The sequence below is a fragment of the Colias philodice genome, chromosome 27 (genome assembly GCF_061535455.1).
Source record: "Colias philodice isolate Cphi_HAF_F1 chromosome 27, ilColPhil1 Martin Lab GWU primary, whole genome shotgun sequence".
NCBI classification, from domain to species: Eukaryota; Metazoa; Arthropoda; class Insecta; order Lepidoptera; family Pieridae; genus Colias; species Colias philodice.
In genome coordinates, this window is record NC_143112.1 from 5,731,614 (window position 1) to 5,748,463 (window position 16,850).

The following is a 16,850-nucleotide window of genomic DNA, read 5'->3' on the forward strand; positions in this document are numbered from 1 at the left end:
CGGCTCGTGACAAAATTGTATGGCCGTGTTCACTTGAAATAAAACAACGAAAATAGGTACCTACAATAGCGTTAGCAGTACAAAAAAAATGAGCACCACATTATAAATGTCTATTTATACACTAAAAATTATAGAGTATTTCAAAACGAATTCAATTATTATTTAGCAATAATTAGAAAATCCCCGAATTTGCATTCGTGATCGTATTCATAGTGTTTGTCTACACTAATATTATAAAGAGGAAAACTTTGTTTGTTTGTTTGATTGTAATGAATAGGCTCATAAACTACTGGACATTTTACCAATGTTTGCAAGTTTGTGGTTACTTTGATAGTTTACCGATTTATAATAATTGTATACTTATATCATTGTTTAAAAATATTCAAACACAATATGATATAGGTACTGATTTATCACTGGTTTCAGTGATGAACTGATGAGTCAATGTTAGCCACAATACTAATCACTTTCGTCATACATGTGTATGAACTATGATTGATGTGATTTGCAATGTGGTGAAATTTCATAAAAATCACGGGCCAATTTTTTGTTTTGAATCCCACCGAAAATACATATATTACTAATTGCGTTATTAGAATAATTAATTACTATACCCACGATCAATTATTACAATTTACAATATAGTCTCAAATGCATACTAGAGAAACATTGCAATTTGAATCAATTAAAATGCATAGCATACAAAAATAAATTCACAACACAAGAAATTCCGCGCGCAAATCATAGCGCGTGTCAATGAAATCAAGAATGTAATTTTATATCAAGCCGACGAGCGACGACGCCGAACTAAAGTACCTACAGTACCATTTACCTTCAGTGTACAATACAGTTTACAGACCTACGACGGACGAACAATAATGAGTAATAAATAAAAAAAACATAGTTTCTAAGGTCATTAGTTTTATTTTATTTTATTGTTATTTTCTTTGAACGATTGGAAATGAAATTACTCAATTTTTACACAGAACTTTGATTTATTAGAATTATGCTCATTATGCATAAGATAACGAACGCGAATGCACGACATCTAGCGCGTCAATGTCTAAACATCGCCTTTCGTTTAGACATTGACGCGCTAGATCTGTAATAAGTATATAGTCTATGCGCTAGATGTCGTGCTTTATGTCGTGTTTCGCTTGGCAAAAGTCACGCACACTACTGTAGAAGTGTCAAATTTTTCCGGTATTTTACTGTTGTTTTTCTAAGTAAATATTGTAAATTATTGATTAAAAAGGTCGAACGCGCACACATTTCATTATAGAGAAGTGATAAAATGATTAGTTTTAAAGAAATAGTGTCTGTGTTAAGTGTTTAGAGGTAATCAAAAATGTATGGAGGGACGGTCGGAACATCAACCTTAAAATGAAGACTTCGAAACTACTTTACTTAATGATCTAAGAAACTACTGGACCAATTTGAAAAATTCTTTCAGAGCAGAATACCTACTACATTATTCCGAGACATACCTACATAGTTAACTAAGTATGTTTAATTGTTTGGGCTATATATTTTTTTATTTGTTTTTCATTCCAGGTCAACCTAGGCGGAGCCGGGATGAACGGCTAATGTAAAACTAACATAGCATAAAATATGTGAAGTTTCAATGCACTAATCTCTGCAGGCGCTATAGGTCCTATGTACCTACTTGATGCCTCAGTGCTATATAGGCGCTATATAATATTTATATGTACCACAAGCGAAGTCGGGGCGCATGTATTACATGTAAATCGATCGATATTTCTTAACGCCCCGTTTAACCCAATGACCTAGCTTTTAACCACGCGGCGACAATCGACAAAATTATTCCATTACTTAATTAATTTTTAATTCCATTGAGTGTAGAACGTTCTTTATGTGGTAAGAGAAGAAATGTGTGTATCAAAAAATAATAAAATAAAATATTACATATTTAGTATTTACAATTAAGTAAGTGTAGGTACCTACTACCTAGTAAGAATACGTAGGTACTGCAGTTTTTCCATATGCTTAAAAATATCTGCATAACTAATATATTAAAATAAGATATTTATTTTAATATTCCAGTAGGTAAATACATATTTTAATATACAAAATACATTTAATAAGTACTAATAAATTATAAATAACGTAAATAATAAACAGCTGACATACAAAACTTGGCCTAACAAGATTCGAATTAGGAACAACAATCGCAAAGCTTTCCCAATTAATTAGGTGAAAATTAATATTCAGATGAGAAGTAAATATGTGGAAGCGTTAAGGAATTCTAATTTTATTCGCATCTTTACACTCTATTGATCAAGTTTAGTCGATTCCATTATAATATTATGCGCATACATTTAGCGTATTGTCACACACTACACTTGGCGTATCAAATTTTTATATTTACGAGCTTCAACGAATAAAACTGCATTATTTTATACCTTTACTAATAGACCATAAAACCTTACTATTTACTTGATAATTATCACTGTACATAGTTAAATAAAAAACTTTATTTACCTTGCTTTGAAATATAAACACAGGTTGGACAGTCAATAATCAATATTATGATTGTTTATTGAATACTTTTTACGAGCACACTCAAAGGAAAACACATAAATACGATACGAATTTATTCCCGTGTCATATTCGGCATGTTTTCAATACAAACACTAGAATAACACATTACTAACGAAGAAATCGATAAGCGAGCAGAAAGCGACAACCTTCACCTACGAATTCAAACACCGCACTGATAAAAAAAATTCAATATGGCCGATGGCGACAAGACCAGTGTTGCCACGACAGCGACATGAAGGACCATGCTGGACGATGGTGGACATGTCACATCGTAGACGGAGAATCCAATTGGTTTCTCTGTCTACACGTGTCACATGGATCAAGGATATTGTAATACCCCATCTACGCGATGCGTTACATTTGCACAAGTTGCTTGTGAAAGCAAGGCAAACGATTTAGGAACGGTATGTTGGGCGAACAACTTTGAAAGTATATAAATATTTAACAAAAATTTAAATAATCGTATTATTTAAATTTTTGTTAAATATTTAAATTAAATTACTCACTTTATTTTCATCTTATTCAGTGAAGAAAAATATGAAATTTCGTAGTTACAATCTCTTGTTTATTATTCAAAACCATATATGTAATTTATTAACATAATTGAATATAAATTTACAATAATTGTATTGCTTTTACAAGTAGAGAAATCTATGAATTAAAATAACTAGTGGAATGTTAAACGGGAAAATATTGTTTTGTTATTTACTTTGGATTATATCAGATTTCTAAAAATCGTCTTTGATTTTAATATTGAACAAAAAATTCAAATTTTTCACAGTTGGTACTTCGTCTTGCACCTGAAATGTGCCTGAAACTATATAAAAAAAAGACGGGAAGCACTCCGGGAGTGCCGGCAGAAGTGAAAACTTGATTATTAACGTTGACCATGTTTGATATTTTGGAATGGTATCCGTCTTACGCTTTTTCGATCAGGTCACGTGTCATGACGCGAGTTTAAGATTTTATATCCATAATCCATTACAGAAAAAGTGCTCAACGCCGCTAAAGAACATACTTATACTAAAGTTTTTTGGAAGCTCGTCTAAAAGACATATCTTCTTGCCATTTTAAAAGTTTTTTCACAATAACGTCATACCTGTGTGTCATACAGTGTTCCCAACCGTACGATAATTATCGTACAAACACGATAATTTGGTGCCTACGTACGATGTACGATAGCATGTTATTATCGTACGCTGATTTTACGATAATTTTTATCAGGCAAAATTCGAGAATTTATATTATTTCACCCATACAAATATGAAATTTTGACGTGTTTCATATCGAACTTTCATGGGAACAGTGAAATTTTGTCAGATTGAATTTTAAACTTGGCGCGTTTATTGAACATAAAGTGGAAATGGAATCGGTTCAGGTCTGTAGTCTGTACCACGCGTAAAACCAAAGAGTATAATGAATATTAAGGCACGTACAACGTTTGGGTTTCAGTGTCCCGTTGATTTGACAGCGGTAGTTAAACAAAGATTAACTATAGAGAACTTGCATACTTATCAATATTACAATTTATATGATTTATTTATTTATAATTGACTTTATTCTAAAAAGTACGATAATTTCGAACCAAAAACGCCTAATGTACGATAATTTTACGCCCCTGGTACGATAATCAGCTCACTTCAGGTTGCTAACACTGGTGTCATACGTCACTTGTCAATGCATAAAACTGATTAGCGCGGTTTTTGTATTTTCAGTTTGTATTTTTCTTGTTATATTGAATTCTGATAGTATTTAATCGTAGATTGTTCTCAATAATGGCAGAAAAACTCGAAGATCTAAATTTACCGCTCACAGTAGTTACACGAATCGTCAAAGAGGCTTTGCCTGAAGGAGTATCTATATCAAAAGAGGCGCGAACGGGTTTGGCCAAAGCTGCTTCTGTTTTTGTGCTCTATGTGACTTCAGCGGCTACTAATATTGTTAAGAACCATAAAAGGAAAGCTTTAACCGGCCAGGATGTATTAGAAGCGATGGCTGACATAGAATTTGATAGATTCATGGAGCCTCTAAGAGATGCCTTAGAACAATACAAGATTACGGCTTTCGCCAAAAAAACTGCTGCTGGCAAGAAGAAGGACGAAGAAGATGTAGAAATGGTTGAAGACGATGAATAATAAAACGTTTTAGTTTTAAATCTCGACATGATGAGTGCCTTTGTGATATTATGAATTGTATTTTGTAAGTTAAACATGGTTAATATTTTGTACATTATCTGTTTAGTTTTAATTAATAACCTTGTCTTCTCTAATTCTTTGTATATAAATTCATATAACTTAATTTTATTTGTCTAAATAAGTTCAAACTCAAGTTTATAATTTTTTTATTTGCTGCCCATGTAATTATCATATAAAAGTGAAGTCCCATGTCCCTATGTGGGGTAAGGGGCAGATGCATTATGCATACATCTGTTTCACTGATCAATTTTCTTTGGGGACAAGTATGCGATCAACCTTCTGTGTCCTGCCAGACCGAGACATTTTTTCTTAGTCTCCACCAGGAATCGAACCCACTACCTCTCGGTTCTATGCTCACACATCAACAACTGTACAAAGTAGGCGGTCAATTATGATATGGTTCCTAGTTATTTTAGCAGGATATAAACACAACATAATATGTGCTCTATGCATGCTAAAAGCTATAGAAGCTTAGTAAATATTTAAATTACAAATTTATCAAATTCAACAAAAAAATAGCAATATTGTGCTCAAAGCATATTTTTATATGTATTAAATTGGTAGGAAAGTCAAAACACTCATTGAATATTTAAAATAAATTACTTGAGCGCTGGGCTTGATCTACAATCAATATGGAAGCCAAACATTTAGTTTTTAGATTGTTTGTGTTGTGGGCTAAGCTCAAAAAGTATTACATATTTTATATTATACGAGCTGTTGTTTGAGCATTGTACAAATATTTTATTTTAAACATTTATTACTTATCCTACTACTATTATAAAGGAAGTTTGTATGTATGGATGTTTGTTACTCTTTCACATAAAAACTACTGAAAGACATAACGTGTAAAGTACAATAAGACATATTTTATCAAAATTGGTTCATCCATTTATTGGATAAAAATGGCAATAAAAGTTGTCAAATATACAGTAGCACCTCTATAAGTCGAATATCAAGGGAGACGCCAAAAAATTCGAGTTATAGAGTTTTCAACTTATGGAGAATTTCGACTTAGGCGGATTTTGATTCGACATAAAGAGTTTGAGTTTTATTCTTACAAATTTTGAGTTAGAGAGGTAAAGTACATTAAAATTCAACTTGCAGAGGTGACAAACATGTTTTTATTGATTACAAATCAACATTATTTCAAATCAGTTTAAAATAAAAAATATGGCATTAAATAAAGTCAGTATATTTTTTTTTGCTTTAGATAATTTGGTTGTCCTCTAGCATTGTCTAATCTTTAAAGAGCAGAAAATTCTTCTTCTTCTGATGGATAAATTTATTATCGTATACTCCCAAAAATTTTTCTAAGAAACAATAGTGTACTTGCACTGTCGGCAAGTTGTTAAAGTCGGTAAATTATTTTTGTTCGAACAATAGAGATAATAAATTTCAAATGATCAAGTTATAAATGTTGTAAAATAAAACGTCGCTATGTTCGAGATACAGAGGTCAAGTTTAATTTTTCGAGTTATAGAGTGAAAATATGTACCAAAATGGCTTGAAGGGACTCGGTGATAATTTCGACTAACAGAGGGTCAAGATTTCAAGTAACGGAGGTTTTCGGGTTTGAAGGGAAGGGAACAACACATTTTTTCGAGATTTGGAGGTTTTTGACTTATCGAGGTTCGACTTAACGAGGTGCTACTGTACTTAAGTGGCATATCAAATGAAAGGGCATGACCTGACGTGAGAAGTATAATGAGGCATAGGTATTTTATCAAAATCGGTTCATCCATTTATTATATAGAGGGGTAAAAGTGGGAATGAAAAAAACGAATGCTGTCTGTTATACCCAAGTGATATATCAAATGAAAAAAGACGACCTGTCAGAAACAACAAGTCAAATTATATCAAAATCGGTTCATCAATTTATTTGATATAGGGGTTAAAGTGGGAATAAATAAATAAATTTTATCAAATATACTCAAGTGACGTGAGTGACAAGTGAGTGACGAAAGACATGACGTGTAAAGTACAATAAGACATAATATTTTATCAAAATTGGTTCATCCATTTATTGGATATAATATGTAGGTATAAAAGTGGGAATAAAAGTTGTCGAATATACCCAAGTGGCATATCAAATGAAAGGGCATGACCTGACGTGAGAAGTATAATGAGGCATATTTAATCAAAATCGGTTCATCCAATAATTATATGTAGGGCAAAAGTGGGAATGAGAAAAACGAATGCTGTCTGTTATACCATGTTATACATACGTAGTATATTATTATTAGTCTGTGGTTATACCCAAGTGATATATCAAATGAAAAAAGACGACCTGTCAGAAACAATTAAGTAGTCCAATTTTATCAAAATCGGTTCATCCATTTATTTGATATTATAGGGGTAAAAGTGGGAATAAATAAATAAATTTTATCAAATATACTCAAGTGACTTATCTAATGAAATACATGACGTGTAAAGTACAATAAGACATATTTTATCAAAATTGGTTCATCCATTTATTGGATATAGGTATAAAAGTGGGAATAAAAGTTATCAAATAATATACCCAAGTGGCATATCAAATGAAAGGGCATGACCTGACGTGAGAAGTATAATGAGGCATATTTAATCAAAATCGGTTCATCCATTTATTGATTTATAGCGGTAAAAGTGGGAATGAATAATCGGATGTGGTCAAATAATATAATCGAGCGGCATATCAAATGACGTGTGAATTACAATTAGTCATGTTTTATCAAAATCGGTCAATCTGTTTATTACATATAGGCACCTTAGGGGTGATAGTGGGGATAAATAATCCAAATGGAGTACCAAATGAAAGGATACATGTACATATATAGGTATGATTAGACATGGTTTAGATCAAAATCGGTTCTGCCATTTACTAGGGGTGATAGGGAAAAGTTGAAAGTCTGTGAAAGTAGAAGGAATATGGGAGCGGGAGAATAACCACATCCTGGAAATTTTGAACTCTTCTGTACCTAACTTTTATAGCTCAGTTTAATAATAAATTTTACTAACAGTTCTTTTGTGTTATTATTTATTTTATTTCTTAACTTTATAATAATGTGTAAGTACTTATAATTTAGTTGTATATGATAGTACGTGTTTCAAGACGTGTTTACTCAATAATTGTGTGTTAAGTAGTAACTACTATGCAGTCACTATTCCACGCGGACGAAGTCGCGGGCACGTGTCCCTTCGTCCAGCATACTCACCATGGAATCCTGATATTTCATGAATGTCAAAAAACTGTTCTGAAATAGTGCTAAATAGTGCCCAAAGGAAAAAAATAGTGCTCTTGTACTTGCGAAGTTATAGCCATAGTTCGATGAGTATGCTGGACGAAGGTTTCGCCCAGCATACTCACCTCCGTCCGGAGAATCTGTATACGCTTCAAACATAATTCATACTTCAAAAAATAGTTCCCAAATAGTGCCAAACGGTGCCCAAAAAGAAAAAACAGTGCTCGAATAACTTCGGAGTTACAGGCTTCCGGCTTCGTTCAGTGAGTATGCTGGGCGTAGGTTCTACGCCCAGCATACTCACCTCAGTGCGCGAATATCGAACGAGCTATAGGAACAATTTACGTCTCAAAAAATTGTGCTTGAAATAGTGCCCAATATCAGTCCAATTTTTGCTTGACTTTTGACCTAGAAAACCATTAAATTTGATTGTAAACTTCTACATACATTACATTGAGTACAGTCGAATACAATATTATTAACTTTCTTTCTAACAATTTTTGTCTTGTGTAAATTATTTGTTTTGTTATATTGTCTATGTAAGGGAGTATTTACTTTAGAATCGCAATATTATTAATTACACATTATTTTAATAATACTTTATAATAATATGATTAAGCCTTCGCGCGTCGCATGGGACCCCGGTAGCTAGGAACAATGATTTTATATATTTGTCTAGATCACGGCGCTTGAAGGATTAAGATATCAAATGAAGTAAATCATGCATGAAAAATAAAGTTGCTGTTATTAATGCTTACATTACAACTGACAAAATTATTCAAAATAATCATTTTCCGGATCAAGGACGGTACCACAACGTTTACGGAATTGACCTGTATTCCTCATGTGATAAAGTTCAATATAGTGTGGCAGTAATGGATGCACGTACGGTCAATAGGTATGGGGCTTACGACGCGCGGCGCCCGCGACGCTAAACATTTTTTTATATGTATATTATATACAATATTAAAACTACAATTTTTTCTATTTACATTGATTATATTATGAATGTTAACAAAAGCTGTGAACTAGTTAACTAGAATTCTGATTACTTTGGCCCTTTAAATAGTAATAAATAACGTAAGTAATTAAAAATGTTTTTTATTGCTAAACCTTTCATTGATGAAACTATTGGAAAGAGTTTTAAAAATTTGTATAACTATGTCACAGTACTAGTTTTGACTGGTTATAAGTTTTGCCTGCAACATATATACAAAAAGAAACTGTATAATTTCCTTTTTACAATTTTTCAAGATATTAATTTTATTGGCTGCAAATGACTGTTTTTATTCAGACAAACACACAATGCAATGAAGTAATAGACTTCATTTACGCTTAAAGTTTCATTCATTTATTATTATTTATAAAATATATAATAATGCATTTAATCGAAAGTTTTTGACATGTGAGAAAATACCATAATTATTTCCAACTAGCTTTCCGCCTGCGGCTTCGCCCGCGTTTTCAAAAAAAAACCCGCATAGTTCCCGTTCCCGTGGGATTTCCGGGATAAAACCTAGCCTATGTCACTCAGAAATGATGTAGCTTTCCAACAGTGAAAGAATTTTTCAAATCTGCCAAGTAGTTTCGGAGCCTATTCAATTCATACAAACAAACAAACAAACAAAAAATCAAACCTTTCCTCTTTATAATATTTGTATAGATGTATAGATAACATGAAGTCTACAATTAGAAAGTTTAATATTTTTGTCCAAAAACATGTGTCGACGACTGTACCCCATTTTACGTTAGTATGTAGAAGTTTACATTAAAATTTAATGGTTTTCTAAGTCAAAAGTCAAGCAAAAATTGGACTGATATTGGGCACTATTTCAAGTACAATTTTTTGAGACGTAAATTATACCTATAGCTCGTTCGATATTCGCGCAGTGAGGTGAGTATGCTGGGCGTAGAACCTACGCCCAGCATACTCACTGAACGAAGCCTATAACTCCGAAGTTATTCGAGCACTGTTTTTTCTTTTTGGGCACCGTTTGGCACTATTTGGGAACTATTTTTTGAAGTATGAATTATGTTTGAAGCGTATACAGATTCTCCGGACGGAGGTGAGTATGCTGGGCGAAACCTTCGTCCAGCATACTCATCGAACTATGGCTATAACTTCGCAAGTACAAGAGCACTATTTTTTTCCTTTGGGCACTATTTAGCACTATTTCAGAACAGTTTTTTGACATTCATGAAATATCAGGATTCCATGGTGAGTTGTGGTGAGTATGCTGGACGAAGGGACACGCGGGCACAGCTAGTTTAAAATAAATTACTTGAGCGCTGGGCTTGATCTACAATCAATATGGAAGCAAAAAATTTAGTTTTTAGATTGTTTGTGTTGTTTTTTGGGCTAAGCTCAAAAAGTATTACATTATTAGTCTGTGGTATTACATATTTTATATTATACTAGCTTTCCGCCTGCGGCTTCGCCCGCGTTTTCAAAAAAAAACCCGCATAGTTCCCGTTCCCGTGGGATTTCCGGGATAAAACCTAGCCTATGTCACTCAGAAATGATGTAGCTTTCCAACAGTGAAAGAATTTTTCAAATCTGCCAAGTAGTTTCGGAGCCTATTCAATTCATACAAACAAACAAACAAACAAAAAATCAAACCTTTCCTCTTTATAATATTTGTATAGACGAGCTGTTGTTTGAGCATTGAACAAATATTTTATTTTAAACATTTATTACTTATCCTACTACTATTATAAAGGCGAAAGTTTGTATGTATGGATTAGACTACTGAATGGATTTGAATGAAACTTTACATGGGATAGGTTTTATCCTGGAAATCCCACGGGACTGGGAACTATGCGCGTTTTTCTTTAAAAACGCGGGTGAAGCCGCGGTTGGAAAGCTAGTAAATTATAATCTATAGGTAGTTACATTACATATTATAATAAAATTAGGTCAAGTGTATGAAGCTGCTGCAATACTGCTGATGAGCAGTATTATCACGCGACGTCCGAGCAGGCCGAAAAGCGCTGTTCACTCATAGCAGCGCCCGAGTGCTCTATGTATCCGCTCGAATCCACGTAAATCTATACTAATATTAAAAAACTAAACTGTTTGAACGCGCTAATCTCGGGAACTACTGGTCCGATTTGAAAAATTCTTTCGTTGTTAGATAGCCCATTTATCGAGGAAGGCTATAGGTTATAATATATCATCACGCTAAGACCAACAGGAGCGGAGCAATAATATTGTTTGTTTGTTTGAATGCGCTAATCTCAGGAACTACTGGTCCGATTTGAACAATTTTTTCAGTGTTAGATAGCCCATTTATCGAGGCAGGCTATAGGCTATATATCATTACGCTCAGACCAACAGGAGTGGATCTAACTGAAACCAGTTTTTTTTTTCCTTTTTAGTTTCTGTTGTACAACCACAGTCTTTAACACATCTTGATTCTTGACTACGGCAACACAGGATGCATATGAATTTCCAAAATAAATCCTTCGGTTTGAAGTTTTCTTTAGGTTAGGTTATAATATATCATCACGCTAAGACCGACAGGAGCGGAGCAATAATATTGTTTGTTTGTTTGAATGCGCTAATCTCAGGAACTACTGGTCCGATTTGAACAATTATTTCAGTGTTAGATAGCCCATTTATCGAGGCAGGCTATAGGCTATATATCATTACGCTCAGACCAACAGGAGTGGATCTAACTGAAACCAGTTTTTTTTTTCCTTTTTAGTTTCTTTTGTACAAACTACAACCACAGTCTTTAACACATCTTGATTCTTGACTACGGCAACACAGGACGCATATGAATTTCCAAAATAAATCCTTCGGTTTGAAGTTTTCTTTCAGTTGTAATAAGTATATTTTTTTCAATATTCTTGTGTATTTTTTATCACGTATAATAATTGTATTGTGTAAAATAATTTTTTGTACTCTATAGCATTGTGGTGCATGTCTGTAAGTCCACATGTTCTATAATTAAATAAATAAATTAAATAATACTGGCTCATCAAGGGCTCATCACACATGCGAATACCGCGACAGAAGCCGGGCCTCGGAAATAAAATTAATTAGGTAAGTATAAGGGAAAAAAATGAAACAAAATATAATTTAATACTTTTATTTGTCTGGAATAAAATTTTCAATATAATCTTGGATATTAACATTTAATCTTTCTGCTTATTCTACATATTCTAACCATTATGTACAAGACAAATCCATCTACTTTCATAACGAAAATAAATATATTGTTTTATTATACCTAAATTATTTGTTTCTGAGAACTTTGAAATACTAAACTAACGTAAATTGTCTTTGCTTTGTACCAGCTTTGGAGAGATTACATTTTGTAAATAGATCTGTCAGTAAATGAGACTAGCATGCTATCATCATAATATCTAATTAATAATTGTTTTATTTACTAAATAAATATCCCGAATAAATCGATGAATGCTGTTTTCTTTGGTAAAGAATCACTATTTTTCTCTAGATTGAATAATAGCAAGCAGTCTTTCTACAAAACATTATAATTTATATTCTCTGATTCCTGTCATAAAATAACTAATGCATTAAGTAACTTATCCATCGATGATAGCTTTCAAACATACTTTAATATGAAAATGGGTACATAGGTCGTTTGTAATGTGCCAACCTACAATGTTTTAAAAGACAGGTTTTAAAGTTACTTAGCTTTGAGGTGTAAATTAATGAATTATTTAGAGTTACCAGTGTACCTACCATTTTTTAAATAGGTACGCACCACAGGTACGCACGAAGCGTCAATTTATGCTGTGGCATGCGGTAGGAACACCGAATCATTGAAAACAATCGTTGCTGAGTTTTTGTATTCGTCGCATTATGGAATAACTATGAGAACATAATTTCTAATGAATCTATAGCGTATTTATGGCCTATATTTTTTCTCTAGATGTATTGTTTTTTTGAAGTGGTGTGTTGAGAGTAAAACTGCAAGGTCGCGTCGCGTCACGTCGGTCGCGAAAGAAGTTTCACTTCTGACACGTGTGCTCGACACACACGCTCTTTTATATTTTCACAGCCGGAATATATAAGGGCGGTGTTGCAGTTTTGTAAGTATCTAAATATCTATAAATTAGACAAAAAGGTGAACGAGTGTTGCAGCACTATACAAAATGATCTCTGAATTTTACATTTTACTGACAGACCCATATCTTAAATTACTTTGCCGATTAGAAGCAAAATGTTTGCGTAATTTCATTGATGCATTGTATGCAATCTAATGCCACACTTTATAATAAAGAAGTTTAAAAATATCTCATCAATTTCCACTTTCCTAAGAGTTACACAAATAACTTTAAACCTACGGAAATTTATGTCACTATTGTACTCTTATTAAAGATTGGTGTTCATTGTCTTACATCTAATAATTTCGAAACCTACGACTATTAAAACTTTTAAATCGAAAAAACTATATCTAATTATCGATATAAGGGAATTTATTTTAATACAGCCAATATTCAGTCCACTTGCCATAAGTGAATTTTGGCAATTTTGGAAGTGGGAAGCTTAGAAAATTCAAACTTGATAAATAGTAGACAAGTACAGGTTTTGAAAGAAAAATTAGCACCAGCCTAGGTACTACACTGAGTCTATGGCTATGCTTAGTCTATGAAATTAAAAGTGCTACATTTACTCAATAATCGTAATATTGCAAGCATTGTAAGAATACGTACGTACTTTGCAAAGAAAAATATGTATTGAATGAAATAACTATATTACTGAACAGAAAATTAAAATATTTCTTATGATGCGAAATCATATATTTCGGCAAATGAAGACATCAATAAAAATGCAAAAAAGATGGTATTTAATTATGATGATTTCAAATATCAAACTGAATAACTAATGAGTCTTAAAAGCAAGTTGAAGAGTGCAAGTAAAGTAAATAAAAAACCAAAAAGTGAAAATTAAAAGTTTATTACAGGTGTAAATTAACTGGTTTAAAGCATTACATTGTTTCGTTTTAACAGAAATATCGAGACCACATTTATTTTAGGGCCGATTTTTTAATGCTTGGATAAAACTTATTCGTCGAATAATGTATAAAAATACCATTCTAAAAACGTATTCTTATTGCCCGTATGTGACAGTTTACGTGACATTTTAATATTATCGTGTAATACTTTATTGGACAGATAAGTTTTATCCAAGCATTGAAAAATCGGCCCTTAATTTTATAATTAATCTGTGGTGTTTGCAAAAAATAAAGAAAAAATCGCTCGATAGTGCTGTGTAGAATACAACCACAGTGAGAATCTCACAAAACATCGCAATATGTCGTAGGATGAATTAAATATATTTTATTTTACTTAAAAATAATCATTTTTATAAGATTTCAAATGAAAAACGTTATTTTTGAAATACCGTTATTTAACAGTTACAAATATGTACCGTTATATTTTTGTAACTGAACGTTATTCGATGTGAAAATAACAGTTGTAAAACAAAAATCACAATTTGTTGTTATTTTTATCTACATACTTGTCTATGAATTTGTGCTAGTAATTTTAATAAAAAAAATCATAATGATATTTTTTATATTAAATTCATCCCACGGCATAAAAGCAAAAATTACATGCAAATTAAAAAATAGACACGACACATAAATAAATTAACAGTCCATTTTCGAGCAAGCGCTCTCATGAGGTTACATTAAAAAAAATTAAATACAATAACTAAACTACGTCTATAATACAATTGACTATATCTAATTGGAATTTTATATATTTACAAAATAAGCGAACAATTATAATTTCTCCGTTACTATAAACTATATTTATAATATAACGATAATGTTGTCTTTTCCATACATTTGTTAGCGTTATTTATGATTAATCACATAATTAATAAATATATTTTTAAAATGCCATCCATTGCATGTGTATCTAATTTAAAATCACAGTAACGTTATGCAAAAATAACAGTTATAACCGTTACGTTATTTCACGTGATATTTTTATAGCGACACGCTATTAATTCGATATTGGGTATTTTTAAACGATTTTGTATGCACACTGTTTATATATAATTTTGTTAATCGTGTTATAATACAAATCTTTAACTAACTATATACCAGGCGATATATTATCACAGTATACAGATACAAACAGTAGAGAAACTTCATACAAAACGTCTGAAATGGCTCATGCACACAAGCAAACGTGTTTACGAGAATCATAAGGGTATTCTTATATCTGTAAATTGTCATAATCCCTTACGATTCTGGTAAACACGCTTGCTTGTGTGCGTGAACCATTTCGAACGTTTTATATGAAGTTTCCCTACTGGTTGTATCTGTATACTGTGATATTTTTTTTAATTATACTTGACGTCTACGGCAACACTTAAATTCATCGAGAAAAAAACTATTTTCTATATTATTGCTTTTACATCCATGGAATGGAAAGGGCAGTGCTATGAAGATACAATCGAGATTTTAAATAATAAAGACTAATTAATCGTCTTAAAAAGTCGATAAATTTGTGCTTCCGACGGGAATCAAACTCGCACGCTTCTAATTTTTAATAATTCAGTTTATTTTATTACGTCGAATAACTTAAGCATACGCTAAGTATTGCAATGTTAATTGAATATAATTTCATTTATTGCTTCAAACAAAATGCTATTTTTATTTGACTTTTACCTTTAAAAGATACATTTTTTACTACATAAAAAAATCGCAAAACTATTGCATATCTATAAACACTAAACGTCATTCAAAATTGCTCGTAATTTAAATAAAATTTTTGTAAATTCTGTATGTATGTATAATGTATCTATGGAATTAGTAAGACGCTTCGTGTCCGGCTAAAATATATAGATCGTTCCCGTCTTCGCCCGACAGTGTGTTGTTTTGCAGCGTGTGCGATTCCAAAACGACGACCCTGTGAAATAAATTATTATTATATTAAAAACTCTACTAAGTAAAACTCATTATTTTTCTAAATCTGTATATTTTTTTATATTCATTCATTCATTCATCGATCTTTCACTTTACGAAATATCTGGAAAATAGACAACATTATGGAGAAAACATTTACTTTACCACTCCGTTTTATAAGTACATGTGTAATTTCTCCAGTTTTCGCTCACTCACTCATCATTCATCAATCAAATACCATTTAAAACTTTTTTTTACATAACTATATAAAACTAGCTGCGCTCCGCGGTTTTACCCGCGTGACTCCGCTCCTGTTGGTCTTAGCGAGATTATATATAGCCTATAGCCTTCTCAATAAATGGGCTATCTAACACTGAAAGAACTTTTCAAATCGGACCAGTAGTTCCTGAGATTAGCGCGTTCAAACAAACAAACTCTTCAGCTTTATTATATAAGTATGGATTCATTCACTCATTCAATAAATTCAAACATTGTCATGCAATTTTATTATTAATGGCTTGATTTCAACAAATTTGACTAATCTTAACTTTATAAATGGCTTTCACTTACTCACTCACTCATCTTACACATGTCAGTTTCACATTGTTTTCTACAAATAATATACAGTTTTTTGTGCTAAGTGTTTAGTGTATCACTAGTTTTCCTATTCAATCTTTCACTCAATCACTCACTCATTCACTCATCTTATACATGTCCCTCAAATTAATTTTTGCATTTTTTTCTATTAAGAACGTTTTTTATACTTGTGTATAATAAATTAAAACTCACTTATCCCTCCCCAAAAGGCGATACGCCCTAGATCTATCGACGATCTCCTGTGTGACGTCAGCGTGACGTAACGACCGGCCCTGCATGCCGTGACGGTGGAACGCTAACACTGAGTCCGCGAGACACACTGCAAAATAATCATGTATTAGTTTTAGTTTAAAACAAATTGGTTGTCTGTTAAGTCGGTTTAC

General features: G+C 32.2%; 3 protein-coding genes across 11 annotated transcripts in view; 1 reads left to right on the forward strand and 2 right to left on the reverse strand.

Moving 5' to 3' along the window:
- Window positions 1-2,751, reverse strand: part of LOC149476653 (uncharacterized) — a 75,232-nt gene extending 72,481 nt beyond the window's left edge. For all 5 annotated transcript variants that reach the window (XR_016317793.1, XM_089711685.1, XM_089711684.1 and 2 more), the window contains exon 1: window positions 2,503-2,751. The gene's annotated coding sequence lies outside the window, so the exon portion shown is untranslated. The remainder of the gene's footprint in view (window positions 1-2,502) is intronic.
- A 1,474-nt stretch (window positions 2,752-4,225) lies between these two features.
- Window positions 4,226-4,794, forward strand: Chrac-14 (DNA polymerase epsilon subunit 3 Chrac-14). The gene has a single exon (XM_089711937.1). It carries the CDS (start codon window positions 4,338-4,340, stop codon window positions 4,695-4,697), a length of 360 nt encoding a protein of 119 aa, XP_089568063.1. The 5' UTR covers window positions 4,226-4,337; the 3' UTR covers window positions 4,698-4,794.
- Window positions 4,795-13,889: 9,095 nt separating this feature from the next.
- The window catches only part of hppy (MAP4K3-like protein hppy), a 47,981-nt gene continuing 45,020 nt past the window's right edge, over window positions 13,890-16,850 (reverse strand). For all 5 annotated transcript variants that reach the window (XM_089711869.1, XM_089711868.1, XM_089711867.1 and 2 more), the window contains 2 exons: window positions 16,660-16,786; window positions 13,890-15,874 (listed from right to left, as the gene is read on the reverse strand). In XM_089711869.1, coding sequence (XP_089567995.1) covers window positions 15,775-15,874; window positions 16,660-16,786 — 227 coding nt within the window. In that variant the 3' untranslated portion in view covers window positions 13,890-15,774. The remainder of the gene's footprint in view (window positions 15,875-16,659; window positions 16,787-16,850) is intronic.